The following is a 20,097-nucleotide window of genomic DNA, read 5'->3' as shown; positions in this document are numbered from 1 at the left end:
GGTGCCAGACCTGCCTACAAGGTCACTTAGGAAGAGGCAGTTGACTCCACAACTCAAGACTGCCTCCAATAAGAAGGAAAGAAGGGTAATTGTAATAGGAAATTCCCTCCTGAGAGGAACAGAGGGCCCAATACGCAGGGTTGACCCTCATCATAGGGAAGTTTGCAGTCTACTTGGTGCCCGGATCAAGGATATCGCTAGAGAGCTCCCTAAACTGGTGCACCCAACAGACTACTACCCGCTGTTGGTCTTCCAGACAGATGGGGAGGAAGCTGCTTCCCGTAGTCTGAGGGGAATGAAGAACGATTTCAAGGCCTTGGGAAGGATGGTGAAGGACTCTGAGGCTCAAGTGACCTTCTCTTCACTCCTTCCATCTTCGAATGACAATGTGGGATAGAACAGGAAAATTCAGACTGTAAATTATTGGCTCCAAGGCTGGTGCTACAGGCAGGGGTTTGGATATTTTGATAATGGCTGGTTTTATAAGACTCCAGTCTGGACAGTGATATGTGGGAAAGACTTATCTTGCAGGGGCAAAAGGAGGCTGGGACAGGAATTAGCTGGGCTCATTTGGAGAGCTTTAAACTAGGTTTGAAGGGGGATGGAGTTGAAGCTGGGCTTGTCCCAGTGGGGCAGCATTCTAGAACCGATGAGGACCAGGTGGCCTCCTGTACCCCTAAGGAGAAATCAGTGTGCTCGGCATGATCCCTGAAATGCCTGTACACCAATGCACGCAGCATGGGGAATAAGCAGGAGGAGTCAGAATTCTGCGTTTCATCAGAAGGTTACGATCTAGTGGCAGTTACAGAAACATGGTGGGACAGTTCACGTGACTGGAATGTGGTCATGGATGGCTATGTCCTTCTCAGGAAAGACAGGCCACCCAGGCGTGGTGGTGGAGTTGCTCTCTATGTGAGAGAGCAACTACAATGTACTGAATTCTGCCCAGGAGCGGATGAGGAGCAAGTTGAGAGTGTATGGGCCCTTGTGGCCAGGAAGGCCAATGGCATCCTGGGGTATACTAGAAGGGGGGTAGTTAGTAGATCGAGAGAGGTTCTCCTTCCCTTTTACTCCGCCCTGGTGAGACCTCATCTGGAATATTGTGTCCAGTTCTGGGCCCCTCAGTTCCAGAAGGACAGGGAACTGCTGGAGAGAGTCCAGTGCAGGGCAACAAAGATGATTAAGGGAATGGAGCATCTCCCTTATGAAGAAAGGCTGAGGGAACTGGGTGTCTTTAGTTTGGAGAAGAGGAGGCTAAGGGGGGACCTTATTAATGTCTATAAGTATATAAAAGGTGAGTGCCATGAGCATGGAGCCAGGCTCTTCTTGGTGGCAAACAAGGGGTAATAGGATCAAGCTGGAACACAAGAGGTTCCACTTAAATTTGAGAAGAAACTTCTTCTCAGTGAGGGTGACAGAGCACTAGAACAGGCTGCCCAGGGAGGTTGTGGAGCCTCCTTCCCCGGAGACATTCAAAACCCACCTGGACATGTTCCTGTGTGACCTCATCCAGGCGTTCCTGCTCCAGCAGGGGGATTGGACTAGATGATCTTCTGAGGTCCCTTCCAATACCAAACATACTGTGATTCACCTATATTCAACCACCTGTTATTAAAAATTACTTTCTAAAAAACAAGAAAGAAATCTCAGTTGTATATTTCCACTATTTTTGTTTTTAAGTAACACCTGGAAACATCTTTAATAAAAATTGCGCAAATAATATGAAGAGTTCAAGTTACATGAGCAAACATCAGATGCTAAAGTGCTCTTATTCAAATTGTGATCTGCCCTTTAATACTGGCACTAAGTAGAACTTGACAGAAAGGGGATGGGAGAAAATCTGCTATTTTAACTTGTATTGAATCTCAAACTTCAATGTCCATAGCAACTTAGAGAAGCACAATTTTGAATGCGAATTGCTACTAAGCTACAAAAGAGACTGGCAAAACCAGTAAACTGAACTTCAGAACATGTCATATTGTTGAATAAGCCTATTCTGCGCATCTTTTCATAAAATGATCTCTTCAAACGCTAGCTGTCTTATGTCACAACCATCAGGCACAAAACATTGTTCAACTGTTTGAATCCCTGACCACTTAAAACACTGGCACCAAAAGAAAGAAATACAAAAATAAAAAGAAGCGAGTCACATTTAGCACAAGGAACAGCTATTGAGCTTCAGCCCCATCTATGATTATGATGGCTAGACTGCACAGCCAGCTCAGCTCTCAGAGAATGAGAGTAAAAAGATCTCATTTAAAGATGGACATGCAAAAAAACCCCAGAAGTTACTTCGATGTGGTCAAGATTTTTAAATAGTAGGATTCCTTTAATAAGCATGCCTTGTTTTCAAGAAGGCCTTTTCAAAGTACTAAATCTTAAAAAATACACTGTTTTACTAGGAAAACCAATCAAATTTTGTAGAATACAGAGTGTTTCCTTTTCCATTTGGTTTCTGGAAGAGCATTATTTTTGTCTGCCAGTGACAAAAGAAAATGAAGTTAAATTTCTTACTTTTGTTAGGAGTTATGTTACTCCTAAAGGTCAAAAATTATAAAAACACATATGAGTACAACAGGGTTTGAAGTATTCTGGTGAACATTGCTTCCTTATTTCTCACAATTAAAGAGGTAAACAGAAAGAAGACTTTTTGACTTGTAGTCAAGTATTTCAAGAGACATATTTAAAAACAAACCAAAACAAAACCACCACAACAACAACAAAACAACAACAAAAACAAAACAAACAACTGTGTATCTTCCCACTTCCAAGTAATTTATTTTGAAAAACTCCAATTATTGTTTTTTTGAAAGTACTAAGGCTGCTTTTTAGAAATACACATCTTCTCATACCCTCTGACCTTGATGTTCCATGAGGACTCTGGAGTGCTGCTGTCACTCTTACAAGTCTCGCTAATCAAGTTTTCAAGCTCATGTACAGAACAAGCACGGCTCAAAAGAAATGCTGAACCCAGGTCTCTATTCAATGAAAATGTTTATATTACTTCTTTCACCCAAATTATAAAGGCTAGGTAGGATTCCTTGTAAGTGAATTCAGGCATCAGGCATCCATTTGGGTATGGATAAGGACCTGAATAACTGAGAAGATTTTGTGAGCTGCTCCATTTCACTGGAAGTTCCAACATCAAGAATTTGGTCCCATTTATCACTAACAGCAGCTACTGAATTCTTGCCCAATACATGGAATGAATAAAGAGCTGTTCTCTGCCCTTTGATAAGAGCAACTTGATTTCACAGTACAGCTGAGACATTTTGGATGTATTTTCCTTCCTTTAACTCAGGAATTAAAGCAGAACAACTTTTAGAGCCAAGACTGTTGATATACTCGATCATTGTGGGGAGCAGGGAGACAGCATAACACTCCATCATTAAAATTAAAAAATACCTACCCACAAACTTCTATAGCATTCAAAACTATGCTATATTAAAAACAAACAAACAAACAGAAAACCACCAAAAAACAGATGCAACAATATCTCATTTAAAAAATACTTTCCCTTGGCTTTCCCCTTTCCAAATGCCAAGTATATGATTTGTAAACATTTACATGGTATGTATGGCAGAAAAACACCCCAGCTTTTAATTGGAATGCAGTTGTTCATAGCAAAAATGATCAATAACTCAAACTATTTTTGAGGAAAAATAAAGCAGGATGTGAAAACATTGGACGTTGCATGCTGAGAGCAGAGCGATGTGGGGCACATTACGTAACCCAGCCTGCGTTCGCAGAGCAGCCTGAACAAGTGACAGCAATCACCTCATCGTACCGTCATCTATCTGCAATACTTGAGGACACAAATAAGAAAATATGCCAAAAGAGAGAACAGTACAATACAGGCTCTGTTCATGCTCCAGTAAAACATCACACCACACTAGGTAAGGTATGCACATCTCCATCCCAGTTTAAATCCACCACATTACGCTCGGGCCAATGACACTTTTGTTCAGAAAAGCTGGGGTTTCTGCCTTTTTCATGGCAAAGGCTAGTGCTAGAATGACAACTCTATATGTGTCTGATGTAAATCTGGCATTTGTCTCAGTAACTGAATTGGCTTGCTGACAAGAAAAAATGTTTTCAGGTTGCGTGTCTAATGTTAGCACATCTTGGAGCAAGCTAAAACATTTTGCTTATGTGTGTTTAGTTAAATAGCCTCATAAAGTAAGGTCATCTAGCTGCAACACGCAAAGTCCTTCTGTTAAGAGACCCTTGCACCATTCTGAACATCTGACTAAAAGCAGCATACAACACAACCTGTGCTAATACAGAGACAAACTGTTAGGCAAGGAAAATCCCACAGAATCAAAAAACTCTCCATGCAACAATAGGTGTCTGCAACAGAAAAGTCCCCACACGGATCACAAAAGAAACCCAACAGAAAGACTAGGACAGCAAGGATAGAAACTCCTCCAAAAGTGCTCGTAACCTTAGGATTTAAAGTATTTGATTTGTACTATTCCTTAGGCTAAGTGGATAGAGGATAAGCTTAGGAGATAACTGTCATTATAGGCAGAGCTAGCAGTGACTAAAGCAAGACATTTGCATCCTTTGAGATAGTAAGTCAGCATCATGTAATTTATTTATAAGCTACCATAATTACACACATGCATATGTATATAACTAGTAAATAAAAACTGAAATGAAATTAATGATCAGGAAGGATGATAATAAAGTAGGACTTCAATTAAGACTGAAAAGAGAACATAATTCCACTAGTTTTCGAGACAGAAAGGTAAAGGCTGGTATCACAGGCCTGAGAAAAATCCCCCTCAAACTTAATTTTCCAGACAGACACTGTATCTGAATGTTTGGGGCATACTCTTCAGCAAGGACTCAGAGATCTGTCATTGCAACAAACTTCTAGTTCATTTGTCCTCAGACCTGACCCCAGTTTGATCCTTTCCAGTCCCTGCAGCCACCTCCTAACCATCAACAGGAACACTCTTCCTTGGGCATTTATAGGACAGCTCTCCCTACAACATGTAGCAAAACAACAAGAAACACCTTCTTTTCCTGGTTTTTGATACACATCCATCCTTTATTAGAGCAGATTTAACGAACTTAAAAGGCATATCTACCTTGTGTAGAGCCCACGTACAAAGGCCAAACTGGACAAAGGAAATGAAGGTGTCTACTGAGAGTGTATTAGATATGTATTAGATATGTAAGATAGGTATAACCACGTGCGAAGTGGAGAAAATTGTCTTGCTCAAAGGTACATTGCATATGCAGAGAGTTTTCACCCAGAAAGTTACTGCAAATAATCAGTACATTCAAATCCTATCTTGCTGTCACCAGCAATGCATTCTTTAAGGACTATGTCAATGTTGGAAGTTAATGCACATTAAGTCTACTGAGCTTTTTTCTTCTCTCTTCTCTTTCGGTGGGGATGTTCTGTTCTCAAATACCAATGCTTTGTGTGACAGGCACAGCAACTGCCAGGAGTAACCCCAGTAATCTCTAACTACTCAAGACTTGGCCTCTAGCTTGTTTTGTAAAAGCAGCAGGGAACGGAGAACTTCAATTATGCTTTGAAGGCTACGATCTTAAGTAATAATCACTAAAAGTAATATGGCAAATCAGACATGATCTATAAAATCATTATCACTAAGAATCGCACTGGAGTCTCAAACACAAAATCCTTGAAACACATTTAAATTTGATCTAATTATTCACAGTTCTCTACATCAGTGCCAATTTTCAATGTTAAAAAAAATAACAGTGACCAAAACAAAACCTGTCTGTCAAATCCCCAATTACTGTAAAACAAATTCACTGCACAGCCAACATGGTAAAAACACTGCCATGCAGACATCCAAGCTTGTTTGCTCAGTTTAGCAAACAGCATGACCATATTAGCATAGTACTAGGCAAGCTTACTAGACCTGATGAGAAGGAGGATATATTGGCCTGAATAGCACACCACACTAATATTAATTCATACCAAGTCTCTGATGGATATTTCTCATTACCTGTACAAGGCAGCACTATACCATGTAGGCACATTCTTCTTTTCAGAGTCCTGCCCTTTGCAATACTAACTTTTTGAGAGCTACCATCCACATAATCTACTGTAGCAATTTGCTGACATTAGTGGGATTATCTCATAACTCTGTTGAATGTTTGCTTGTATCACTCTGAGTGATAACTCAATACATCTGAAAATCTCATTTACACTGGCTAAATATAGTGTTATCGACATGAAGCAAGGAATTATTCCTCTTTTGACTGGCATGGTTCTCTCATTAAGAGTTTCAATTCTGAAGACAAATGCCTAATTATACAGATTCGTATTTAAAACATTCTGAATCTATTTCTACACCAGAAGCAGAACTCAATGCCATGTGGATCCACTTCATATTGAGTCTGAAAAACATGATTCACTCTAACCCACTAAAAAGGAAATAAGATATCCATTTATTCATTACAGATGACATGCTTGAAAAACATTCCACACTAATGAACAGGAAATCCACAACTTTAGAGTTAACAGTAAATAACTGCTATATTATGAATTTAAAACGTTCTGAGTAGCAACAAGTTTCCACAACACTCAGAAGAATTAGGTCTCCAAAGTTCTCCATTTCTGGAATCAGTCAGGCTTCAGATCTATAGATCAAACAGCCTCATATCAGATCCTTTAGAAGAAGCTTTCCTACAGGAAAAGCTTCCCTATGTTCCCTGCAGCTAAGTTTCATCTTCTCCCTTCAGATACATAACATGAATATTCACGTTTTTAAGAACTGACTTAATTCTTTACCAAAATAACCCCTGGACATTCCCATATGGTAGCACTGAACTCTATCTGCTCCCTTAAAAACTCCTCATTAAAACTTCAGCATGTTTAGTGGCAAGATGTGTTCCAAACCAACTTTCTATCTTGTTAATAAATTAACACGACACACATTTGCCTGTGATATTCACATGGTGCCCTTCCAAAAACCAGCTCCTAGACCTTCTTGTATGCAAGATACTTCAGCACCACATTAAAACTGATGTGCGGTGTAAGTTCTGAGCAAGCAGAACCTGCTCCTGTCCACACAGGATCATAAACACTTTCCCCCAAAATAGGATTCTTCGTAGAATTTTCCTGCTGTTTTCTAGGGGTAAAGAAGTTTCGATGAAGGGAAAACTTTATAAAGCAGGAGTGTCGTGACTCATCATTTCATTAGGACGGTCACACAGGAAACGGGGGTTCCTGTTTGTGGTGGAAACATTGAGAAAGTTTAGTATAGAGACTATCTAGAAGCAGAAAGCAATACAGTACATTGACAAGCACACTGGACAAAAGTCCAAGCAAAAGTTTAAGGAGAAAGAAACATGTTGCTCTCCGTCTACAGCTGTATTTTACTAAAAGCCTGTGAACAAAAAGGACAGAGAGATTACTGCTACCACTGGTGTCTGAGATTCTATACTATTTTCTTCTCTCCCATATGTACAAAAAATATATTTACATATACCTCATGCAAAATGAAAACATACCAAATTAAATAAAGCATCAACTCTTTAAAATGCCTCTATCTAATTACAAAAGCACTCTCGATTCTTATTAGAGATCTGAGTAAGAGATAGGTATAATTGTTGTTCTTTAGATGGGTAACAAAAATCCATCAATAAACAGCCGTGGAAGTGTCTGAAGGCACACTCAGCTTGTTTTGTGATTTATGCACACTCTGATCTCGCCTGCTCCCTGCGAGATCCCACTGCCACCCATTTGCCCAATACAGGATTTCTCAGACTCTGCTCCAGCCCCTTTAGGTGGGTTCCATGCAGAGGCTCCCTGGCAGGAGCTGCTGCTCCGAGTCAAGGCCCGTTCCTCACCAGTCATTTTTAACCAGAGAGATTCTCGTTATTAGTATTAGTTTATACAGGAATGTTTTATTTCCTCCCTGACCTCCGACAGTTATTTCAAAGGACTGTTCTCACTACCAATTCATTATATCAGGGGTGTCAAACTCATTTTCACCAGGGACCACATCAGCCTCGCAGCTGCCTTCAAAAGGCTGAATGTAATTTTAGGATTCGGCCCGTGGGCCTTGTGTTTACCGCTCGGTTATGTGCATTGTACTCCTTTATCACCAACACTGTCTCATAACACAAAAGACATACTGTTTTTTCTCCTTAAAACACAAACATGTATTCGCTTTCCCATCTGTCATTAAATTGCCTTCCTTCTGCATTAATCTTCCTCTTACTGGACATTTTTTTAATTCATGAGTGGGACCCTGGCTGCTGGTTACAAAATACTTTTTACAGGTACTTTTTAAAAAATACATGAACTTTGGCAATTACATGTTATCTGGCTAATTTATTAAAAAATTCAATTAAATGTTTGCCCAGTTGCGAGTACCCCTCTCAAGCGCTCCCCGCTAACCCCTCACACCGCATAATTCTTGCCTGTCTTGCCTTTCAATGCCCCAAGACACTGAATATCCCCCACCAGTCTCACCTATTACTCTTCTTACACAGGTTCACCGCTCTCCTGCAGCTACAGCCGCAGCTCCTGCAGCACAACACGTGTCACACACGCTGCACGTGTCACCAGAGGTGCTGGCAGAGCCTGGGACAAGGAGCTCAGCACTGCCGACAGGTGGAAATAAAGTGCCTGGCCAGATAAAACAAGGTGGAGTGCCGGGTGTTTGACACCTGTGCATTACATGCTTACTGTCATTAGCATTAGATAAGCTACCAGATTTTTAATATATATATATACACGCTCACATTTTATACATAATTTATATGCATATATACAAGCTCACTCATGTACATATGTATCTTTTCAATATACAGTTCTTATTTGCAGGAAAACACATGGTGAGTCACTGTGTTTAATAAACCAAAGGACGAAACCTAATTAAAGTAACCAGTACCAAACTCTAAGTCATAACTCATCCTACGTTCTCATCATATTGAAAGGTCTTTGAAACTCACAAATACCTGTAATTTTATCCCCAAAATCTGCTACACTCTAAATTTAGAAATAAAACCACATTACAAATACTCTTTAACCAACCAGAAACCTTTCTAGAGGGGAAAAAAACCACAAACCAAGACAACGAACACAACACAACAACAAAAAACCAAAATAAACTCTGAAGTTGAACAGAATTTTAAATAGATAAATAATTTGGAAAATTAGCAAGTAGTTTCAAATCAAATTTTCCTCTAAATGTGATCAATAAAACCTGAAGGTATAAATCTTAAGAATCTCACAAGCTATAATTAGCATATTATAAAGATGGGAAACTAAAATTTGTCTTCATTCTAAATCTATCTGAGAAAAAAAAGTAGTGGAAAACATGCAAATACTTGTAGCACTCATTAGTACATCAAAAGTCACCATTTTTCACTAAATACTTCTTTGCTAGGATTAGAGACTCAAGATACTACAACATTTTTGGAGTTACAGTCTTAATATAAGATTTTTTTAATAGACCTAACTTGTGCACTCCTCTAAGATACTATTACAGCTACACATTCACATTGCCAGTCTACATAGTTCAAGTTACAATAATTACAGCATCTCCGTATTAAATGCTTGTCTGCAATTAGAAATTAACAAAAGACCTAATTAAAAAAAAAAAGTGATGGATACTTTTAAGAAAGAAAAATGTATGCTGGATTGAAACTCTATAGCATTGACCACAACAAGGAAAGGAAAAGTTCATACCCTGATCTGTTAAGATAGAAACTAAAAAATAAATGGTGTTTTTCAGAATATTTTACTATTTTCTGGTTGCCTTTTTAATTCCTCCTTCTCATTCAAATTGGCAAGCCAGAAGTTAAGAGCGCTGCCTGCCCAGCCTGCCGTGCCAGGGAACACAGCAAGATGCGGCTCCACAGAACCAAACACATTAGTGCAAGTTGTTGCTGCCAACTCCAGCCACCAATAAACCAAATCCTTCATGCAAACAGTCTACGTGTCCTGTAGGAACCTGACAAAATAGTTTGCAGCACCGAGTCCGGTTCATACATGGGACAAACAGACTAGTTAGCAAACCCATCATCTCTCATCTCTTCAGAAACAAAGCTTGCAGAGTTTAAAACTGCACAATTCCTGCTTAGCCTTTGCTGCATTGTGCTAGCTTTTAACTATTATTTAGTCTCACCAGTTTAGACACCAAAGCCACAGGGTAGCTTTGCTCGGATTGCCAGAAGCTTTATCCAGTAACAAGACGTGTTATAGATGAATTGGTCTGGAAAATTATTTCCCTGCAAGCATACTATGGGTGGATCAAATCAAAAACCATTACGAAACATCACAACCCTTTTTTCTGATCAATGGTCACAGTATTCCTGGAGTAGAAAGGAGTACAGTTTGGACACATCTGTCTTCCTGTTGCTTTTATCTGGCCCATGCAAATCTCTGTGCAAAACCACCAAAGCTTTCCCCTCTGTTTCCAAAACTATTTCCTGGGACACGAAAACAGCCCTCCTGAGCAACCCCCCCAAAAGCACAGAGACATGGTATTGCAGATGAGCTACCAGACTTGAAAAGCACCATGTATTAATCTGCTCCCAGCAACTTCTTCCAGTTGTCCCAACCAGCAAATTCTTACACTAACCTGACTCTTAAGTAACAAAAGGTACTGACAACGAAGGCATAACTCTAACACTTTATGCATAGCAATTAAGGCAGAAAGAGTTTTTAAAGGCACAGAGATGTCAAACTGAAGTGAATCTACATTTGTAATTGTATACACCCACATTTACCTAAAACGAACAAATAAAATCCACATTAGTAATTGGTAAAGTAATTGGCTAAAGGTAGATAATAAAGGTAAAAAATAGGTTTAAAATTATTTTTACCTCATTACACATTATGGCTTTTTGTTTATTTGCTTTTAAGCAAGGCCGTGATATTTACTTATGTGAAGTTCTTTACATTGAGAGATATTTCAAGGTAATCGCTGAATTACACAGCAATTACAGTTTTCCACATAACGACATATATAAAAATTCTCTTAATGTATGAAATAGGTACAGAATTTATTTGTATGGTCAGAACACTGAACTCCACTAAATTTTGTAGAATGTTCCATATTTCAGTCAAGTAATTCAGGCTTCCTTGTTCTTACACTGCACTCTCAAGTCTGCAGAGAAAAGCAGTTACCCACCAGTTCATCCCACAAGGTTAAGTATAAAGGTGAAAGCCAGGAGACCATACATTCATCATCTATTTTTTCTATTTAACCTTTTAAGACTTTGCTGACCAATACCAGCATCACCAAGAATTTTTCCTGGTTTTTAAACTATGCTTTAATTTCCATTATTCATTCCTAAATTACCAGGGTATTCAAGACTCCCAATAACCTACTTCTCTTGGTACACAGACCCAATGATATATACGAAGTTCTAGACGTATCACGAGACTAACAAAACAAATTTTCTTCCTCTTTCAACATACTTAATGATAAATTTTTAAAAAATCAACAGGAAAACAAATAAGAGGCCACATCTCACCCTAGAACAACATCCATCAACATTCTCCTGGTACGCAAATAACACGAAGAAGTAGTTTTGCAAACCCACATTTGGCAGGACTGGGAATGGAGCCTAAACCTCTGCTGCCACAGTCATCCATGTAGTGACCCCACCGCTCAAAATAACAGGCACTCAGCCCTCCTATTTGTACCTACCACTTTGCTGCTACCAGATCACAGCCCTTGCCAGGGCCAGGAACAAAACTTGAGATTCATGGGCAATACTTCATTGTGACTGAAAACAGGTAGGGAGGGCAGACAAGATTGTTCGGTTCTGTGGTTTGGTTTTGGTTTTACCTCTTCCCAAAACAATAGCACAGGTGAGCTTTTATTTTCCTTTTTGAAGCCATTAAATTAAGAGCTGTGCTGGAGGCCAATAGTCCAGAATAGAAATAATAGAGATAACACTGATTGCTACAGCCCTCAGTAGAGTATGTGGAATTTGATTTCCCCATCTTACATTTTATGCTGGAAAAAATCCCACCAACTCACTCATAAGGCAGCTCTAAAATATGTTTCATACTTTAAATCTATTTTTAATCTCACAAAGCACAATGAGCAGTAAGATACAGGTGTTTCATGTTTAAGTCACTCATCACATATGTCAATACAACTATGTATTTTAAGCCAGAGCAGGGAGCACTTCTGAAGATTGTGAGGGATCTGTATGATTTTGGGATTCCTCCAAGAAGAGCACTTGCCTGCCTTTAGCAGGAGAAGAGCAAGGGGCACACTGACACCAGCTCCAGAGGGGATCAGATGTTTATCCCCTCGGCTAAGATCAAGTGCAATCTGGTTATAAAAACTGCATATTGAGTTACCTGAAGTATCACTTTTCATGGCAAGAAATATTATCCTAATAGGTCTAGGAGGAGGAAAAATTGCTCTCATTTTGAACAATCATTTCAGTAGTCAGATCTGCAACCTTTAAATCATTTTTGACAGTGAGCTGGTATTCCCTCCACAGAATTCTATTCTTAACAAGTACCCAAGGCGAAATATTCCATTTTCATGATCTTTTAAACTGAACATACATCAGAAAAGTTTTGGTTACAAACAGAAGTGGCATAATTTGCAACAGTAATAAGCCTCCAAATCTCAAAAAACCCCAAATCCTGATTTATAAAAGGCAGTGCTGAAATCATTTAGTTTGCTAAAACTAACTGCTGAAAAGTACATAAAATTCAAACCAGTCATACTAATCTAATCAGCAAAAGCAGGAAATGTTGAGGATCCCCATTAACTAATAAAGATATATTAAATGTCTGAGTCATCACACAAGATTTTCCGTAGTGCCAAATCTCTCAAAAGCTCAGGATGGTACCAAGAAATAACTTCTTTTTTCTAACATATAGATACATATACACACACAGAACATAGCGAGAACCATATTTATAACAGAAACTCTAACAGGCTCAACATATGTGATGTGTGTGATTTAAGCCTGATGCATGAGATAAGCAGCTATAGTCTCCCAAGTTTTCTTGGCGATGGGGAGGGAGAAGCGACCCCTTTCCCTCCATTTTGTCCATTAACTGGAGCCTCAAGAGAGTTCACCTTCTAATACATTTGAACAGAATTGCTATAAATCAATTTTGTCTGTAAAACAGCGGCAACCTTCCAACCTGCAGAGAAGGTAAGCCTTTTTGAACCACAGTTTAAGCAGCTGTGAAGACACACAATTTGCTCTTCCTTCACAAAAGATTACAGCTGCAGAGTGGAATACAATACATACTTTCTAAATCTAGACTGAGCCTGTGACTCAAGGCTGGTGTGGCATGAACAGAGAGAGAACAATCTTCTTCCTGAAAAAGCCCGTTTGCTATCAGTACATCGTCTCACAGTCACACATAGCAACTCGTGTTATGAAAGGCCACCCATCTCAGAATCTAAATATAACACTATGGTAGAAGACATCATCTGTTTTAGGAATAAAGCTCTAATACAGCCCAAACGGGGTGCAATCTTTAGATATTACCATAATACAAAACAGTTACCACAGCCCAGCTTTGGGAAGCCAAACACACAGACTCCACATAGCTTTAAAAGAGTATTAAGCCAATTGATATTAAAGGGAACATACTCTGAAAGTAAAAAGGTAAATGAAGTTGTATGGTAACAGAAAGGGAAAAAAGTACCCACATTTCATCAAGACAGCCTTCTTAGATGAATGTTACTGTCACAACAAAGACCTACAGCAGCTCTGTCTTCAGGTCACTTCTGGGCAAAATTAATTTTCAGAACTCTGCTAGGTCTCCAGTTACAGAGTCCAGCCCATGCTCAGGGGAAGGGATGAAGGAAGGAATCTCAACTATTAGAATACAAACAGCAAAATAATTAGTTACTCTTGAGAGAGGGAAAAGATTCTGCAGAGGCACTGGAGGGAACAACTCCGGAATTCAAACAACTCTACTGAAGCACTTGGATAGCGAAATGGAAAAAAATCCAGCATACACAAGTGCCTAACACAATCCACAATGGTCAAAACAGTCTATCGTGATCCTTCTCTGTATTAGAAAATACACATAATCACTTCATTTTCTTCACTTTTTCCCTCCTTCTGTCTACATCAATTTATAACACATAATTATTAAGGGGACAACTTTGGATCTAGACTTTGTAGGAATATTTTCCCTCCAGCTAAGTACATACAGCAAATGAAAACCCCAAGGAAAAGAACAAATACACACAGAGACAAACACAAAGAAAAATCCACTAGGCAGTTTACTTCATTTCTACCACACAATGAGAGAATTTATATGCTTGGTTAGTCCCAACAAACAGTGTTTCAATGGGTGTGTGTGAACGTAATATTAAATACTGTAGCAGGACTAGGGCTGCCATGGTAGGATGAAGTGATCACATGTGAAGGTGGCTCTAAAAAAATAGCATATTTGTTCTGCCTGGACTCTAAATGCACCTTAGGTGTCACTAGCCTAGGACGCATACACATTCTGTCAAAGGAAGATGTATCCACAGAGAGGGATAAAAAAAAATTAAGATATAAAATATAAAAACTCCCAGATTTTTAATATTCTTCCTATGATGTTTTTCTTCACTGTAACTACCTGGGAGTCTAAAGTCACCCTCTTCAAAGACATCAAACAATCACAGCACATATGCTGACTTTGCATTTATGGACAAAATTTGAGACAGATAGAAGAAGACACAAAACCAAACCACTACCACATACATAATGAAACCTAGCAGAGGCTTTTGTAACAATCAAAAAGCCAAGAGATACTATGTTCACAAGCACTATAGCTATGAGTGCTAAACCTGACTTACACATGGAGGAACAGAAATTAAACTATATAGACTAATCAGCTTTTAAAAATAAAAATGGCAATGTGACCAGAGTGTACATATGAAGAGACTGCAGGGATACACAGCTAATGCTCTCATAATTAAACAGAAGATTAAGTCTTTTGATATTGTATAATCCATCATACCATCTTGCTTAAGAACACGCAAAAGTACTGAAAAGGAGAGGAAAAATGTGCAACCTTATCAAACAAAACTTTATATTTGACAGCAAGTTTATTTATACAGGGTCATACCCGAGCTCTTCAAGACAATGGGAGGACTCCCTTACACTTTCAGCTGGCATTGATCAGATGTAAACACTGTGGAATGCTTTTAAATGTCAAAATACTCATACCAAACTAAATACTTGCTTTTGATTTACATCTTTCAAGAAGAAAGTGCAAACATTTATCATGGTCTTCCACTGGCCACTATATATCAGCTAGATGTTTGTCTTTGTTTTTTAGCATTGCTCTTGTTCTCATGCATTTGTAGGAGGAGCAGCTAAGTAGGTTCTCGTAGTGTTGAGCCGTAAATGGTTTATGTCAGTCTGCTTTAATAATCAAACCAATTTCTAATCAATGTAAAGAGTTTATGCTATATTATCTTGCATAGTGTCAAACGTATTAGAATTTTAATAGAAAGTAAATATAGTAACTGCATGCTGTTCTAATGCTGAATTTTACCCAGTGGAACAAATGCAATTTTATTTCAGTAGAATTTTTAAGTCTCCAATGTCCAAGTTTGCAGCACTGCAAACAGGACATATAAACACAATTTCTCATCTTTACTTATTAATATAATCATTAGGCTTCCCTTTTTAAAATCCACCCTTAAACCTACCCATTGAAGCTCCAGACTTCTCTTATAATTCTCTAACGTACACTATATGCTGTTTTTAATTTGAAAATAATCAAAGTCTACATAGCATCACACTTAACCAGTCTAACTTTCTAAAAAGTCTGATGCAACTATATAAACAAACCTTTTTCAGTTACCCAAGCACTGCAGAACTAACATTTGAAAGGAATATAAAATTAGATCTTTACTATCAACACAAATCTACAAAGCTACACTCTTTCTTCCAAGTGGTCGGTGCAAGTATAGGCTTTACTTTGCCTGTTACATAAAACCAATACAATTTACAGCTCACTAATTAGGAAAGTTTTAAGTGATTACTACAGCAGAAAGCTACATCAAACCAAAATTAAAATGTATTCAAAACTAATGATGTTTGTTTTTACCTGAAAATTAACATCTTCTTTCTTAAATATCAGTGCTCGAACTTCATCGGGATCTCCATTAAATATAGCTTGAACCAATGGCGGCTGAAATGAAGAAAAAATAGATCTTAGAATATAACCTCATTTTAGTTTTTAGTGATACGAATATTTTTTGATACATAACACAAACACAGATGATGACAAAATGAAACATCCCGGGCAGTGAAATAAAGCAACCAGCAACAGCATTCAGAATTGAAGAAAATCCAAGTTTTAAAAGCCTCAAAACATGAACATACTATAAGTCAATGAAATATTGAAAAATAGGGGAGTCCAGAAGACTAGCTTGTAACAGCTGAAAAGACAACTCCTCATAATAAAATTAAAGCTGGTATCACATGCTGCAAATTCTATACAATATAAGCAAACAAAACCCTTTTCCATTAGCAAGTTACTAAAGTCACTAGAAGTTTTTCACCTGTGTAAATAAAATGGGAAAGCAAAGAACATCAGATAAGTATAGTAACAAATTCATATTCACATACATCTATTACTAAATATAGCAGGATTTCTTAGTAAGAAAACCTGCTGAGGTATGCTAGCAAGATTTAAGTCAGTCACTTGACAAAATAAAATAACTTAAAGCAATAAAAGCACAGTCCCCAGTGTTGATCATTTCCAGAAAGTGGTAATTTGAACGTAACAGTTACATCAAGATTATGACTTCTGCTATTTTTCATTTTACCTTAGAATTGCTCTTGCTTGATGTACACTATGTACTCAAAATAAACAGTTCTCAAAATAAACACAGCATACTATTGCAATACAATGATTACATGAGTTTCTAAAGTGGTACTGCATAAATGTACCACAGCAGAATGAGGAGTGGAGCGAGGAAAAAACATTTGCTTCAAATACAGTTTACAAAGCCCTCTAAAATCCTCTGCTGTTCTACAGGAGCTGAGATCTGTTATTGCTGCACCCACCATCAATAAAGTTACATGCTAAAGAATGAGCCCTTGCAAATATTAATTCTAGAACTAAGTTTCAGCTTTTTCCCTCTTTAGTATAGACAGTTTTTACCACCTTGTCTTGTTTCAACACCATGTATGTGCATTTATCTTACGGAAATTACTATTGGTATTTGCAACAGTATTAGAAGCAGGAAATATGCCAACAAACAACATGTCTTACCAGCACACTTCCAGGGGGCGATGGACGTAAAGATACATTTTCCTGAGGTAACTGGGAAATAAATGTGGGAGAATCATCTTCCACCTCCTCCAAAACAACAATACAGACTCGACTCATTCGATCCGTTTGAGGAAGCAAAAGCAAACAAAAAAATGCCAGCAACAGTATTTTTGGAACCAGACCGCAGGTATCGCGACAGGGACCATAGAGGAAACACTTTCACCTGTTTTACATCCCCTCACAAACTTGTGAGTGCTACTGCTGGTGTATTAGCATTTAAAAAAGGACATTTCAATCCCCCCCTACACTTCATTTTTCAGACTTAAACACCCTGAGTTGTTCAAGACAACGCTGAAAAAAAAAAAAAGTTGTTCTTTGCAAAGTAATATCACCCTAAGCATCGAAACCACAATAATGAAACTGTGGAACAGTTGATAAAAATATCCCAAGATCCAGTTCCATCCGAACAGCACTGACGGTCGCACACAGCTGTCCTTTCACAAGCAAATTTGTCTTTGCTAATGTCACAACTTCCACGTAGTCGTCCTACCCGCACAGTGCAATCATTGTTGCAGAAGACACAACATGGGGCTACCAAGGACAGAACAAGGAACAATTGCCCCGGGAGAGCCGGCCGCAGCTACACCCAGCTCCTGCAAGGTCAGTTTTAAACCAACCGTCACAGGTTTTCTGCTGACTGAAAATAAACGCGCCTTCTGATCATCCTGTCATTCTACAGCCTCCTTTCTCAATGTCAAAAACAGTCCAGTCAGAAAAATGCATCTCATTTCCAGCAGTTACTCAGGACCTGCTTAGAGGAAAATAATTCTCTCCCATGCAAGCAAAATATCTGCAATGTACAGCACGGCTGCAGCACATTTACATGCGATGAGTCAGACCACAGGGACAATGAACTCCTTGAATAATATTGCCAGTTGAATCCAGCCTTCCCAAACGACAGCAACGCAGCCGGCGTTACTCCGTCAGGGACATCAGCAGTGCAGAGCGTTCATTTTTCCTTCCCCGGGAAGTATCTGCAGCTTCTCCATCAGGGACCACAGTAGGCAGAAATGCTGTTGAGGAAGAATGCTTCAGCAAAACAAGCTAGCTACCGCACACAAAAGCTCAAATTACTGCCTTAGACTTCTTTGGCAAAAGCAGTTCATCACTCAAGTGTTTCTTTTGATCACCATGTGAATGCAGTTCCTGTGATAGTCTTCATTCAGATTGAGAGGGAGATGAAAAAAAGGGGGGGAAAAAAAAAATAATCAGATTCCATACATCTTCTCTGAGCCAACTTCTTTATCCAAACATCTGTCAATGTGCCAACGTGATTCTCCTCTTCAGTTAGAGCTTCTGCTTATCAGCTTTTTTCCTTGACAAATTAAATTATGCAACCAGCAGATAGCCTTGTAAAGCCTTAAAAAAAGGAAAGCCTTGCTGTCCGAGCCGGTCCCTGAAAGCGGCGGGAGCAGAGCAGGAGCTGCGGCACCCGGCAGCGTTCCCAGCGCAGCAGCCCGGCGAGAGGCGGCTGCAGCCTGGCAGGATGAGACTCCTCGTAATGCTCACATGTCACACTTACCCAGCGCCCAGCCGCTGCTCCCCATGCAACTTCCTCCGGCACCAAAAAACACCCGCCTTTTTCTTTTTTTTTTTCAGGGGGGGGAGTCTTTGCAGTTACGTCTGTGCCAGTTCCGTGACTAACAGCTAAAAACGTAAAAATCCTATAACTGAAGAAAGAGCGACTGTTTAATATTTTCCACTAAAAGCCGCAAAGAAATCTGGTGTACTGGCTCTGCTGACTAACAACAATTTAGTCAGTAAACAATTGTAGCATTTTAACTGCTCTCATATGGCACTGGGCACAGCAGCAGAACAGCCCTTCTTTAACTCATTGAAGACAAGAAACTCCCCACATAAATAACCTGAAAATTAGGTGAAAATAAAATCCCAAAGTAATCAGTTGCCAATTAAAAAGCCAGCTATTAATGACTAAACGCGTGGTTTTTGCAACTAGTATAGACAAAGATACCCTCAGCTGGAAAAAAATTGCAGTGAGCAGAATCTGAATATAATAATATTAATATTATAACAGTATTCATGTAGTAACAGAACAATAAAAATATAACATAAAACCTTACAACATGCTGAATAAATATTTCAGCTTGAATCTGCCTAAATGGTGCTGGTTTGTGGGTGTATTATGTAAATGGCTTCTGTCAACGTTGCTGGATAAGCTTCAGTGTTACAGGAACAGAGGGAGGGTTTTGTTCCTGCCGTGCAGGATGAAGGCACTTCTGATCTCCTCCAGTGTCTGGTAGAATCAGAATTTGTCAATGGTAAACAGGCTTCTAGCTCTTTGGATAAAGCATTTGCACTCAGGTTTCACAAACGAATGAAGGCAGAGAGAAAGACAAGTTTAAGTGGTATATTAAATGGTCTGGGTATTAATAGACATATTGGATTCCCATCTTTGGGGGCCCCAGGCAGGAAAAGCCCACATCATCACTGTTCTGAAATAACGTCTATGGCAGCTTCACTGCAACACAATATATTGCTTAACACACCCCCTACTGACACTTCATGCAGGTGAAGGGTTTTGGAAGGTCAAAGGAACACCTGAGCCTGGGGTTCCCGAGCTCAGTACTGCTGGCCTGGCACAATATCATCCCAGCTTCTGACTCACCGGCAAATTCCAGATATGATCCAAATTTCCCAAGTGTTCTCGTTTACAGCATGTGACTAACAAATATCTTTATAAATATATTCTGTTCATTATATAGAGACCAGGTGTTTTTGTATTTCATATTTTTGGTCTTAATAACAAAAAAGCAATGTTTTATACACTACACTGCCTTGTGTGTCACCTTGCA

The 20,097-nt window shown here is 39.0% G+C and overlaps 1 protein-coding gene across 7 annotated transcripts in view; it reads right to left on the bottom strand.

Annotated features, from left to right (window-relative positions):
* ANKRD28 (ankyrin repeat domain 28) overlaps window positions 1-20,097 on the bottom strand; it is a gene marked incomplete at its 5' end in the record, with an annotated part of 125,142 nt that overhangs the window by 63,777 nt on the left and 41,268 nt on the right. For 2 of the 7 annotated variants that reach the window (XM_080338823.1, XM_080338826.1), the window contains one exon: window positions 16,052-16,135. The exons of 1 other annotated variant lie outside the window; for it this stretch is intronic. In XM_080338823.1, the coding sequence (XP_080194949.1) occupies window positions 16,052-16,135 (84 nt within the window). Of the gene's footprint in view, window positions 1-1,483; window positions 1,563-16,051; window positions 16,136-17,215; window positions 17,342-18,806; window positions 18,911-20,097 lie in introns of those variants that run through there. 4 more of the 7 variants (XM_080338824.1, XM_080338828.1, XM_080338821.1 and 1 more) reach the window with 4 other exon arrangements.

The sequence above is a fragment of the Nesoenas mayeri genome (assembly GCF_963082525.1).
Source record: "Nesoenas mayeri genome assembly, chromosome: 2".
NCBI classification, from domain to species: Eukaryota; Metazoa; Chordata; class Aves; order Columbiformes; family Columbidae; genus Nesoenas; species Nesoenas mayeri.
This window is presented reverse-complemented; position numbering and strand designations above follow the sequence as displayed.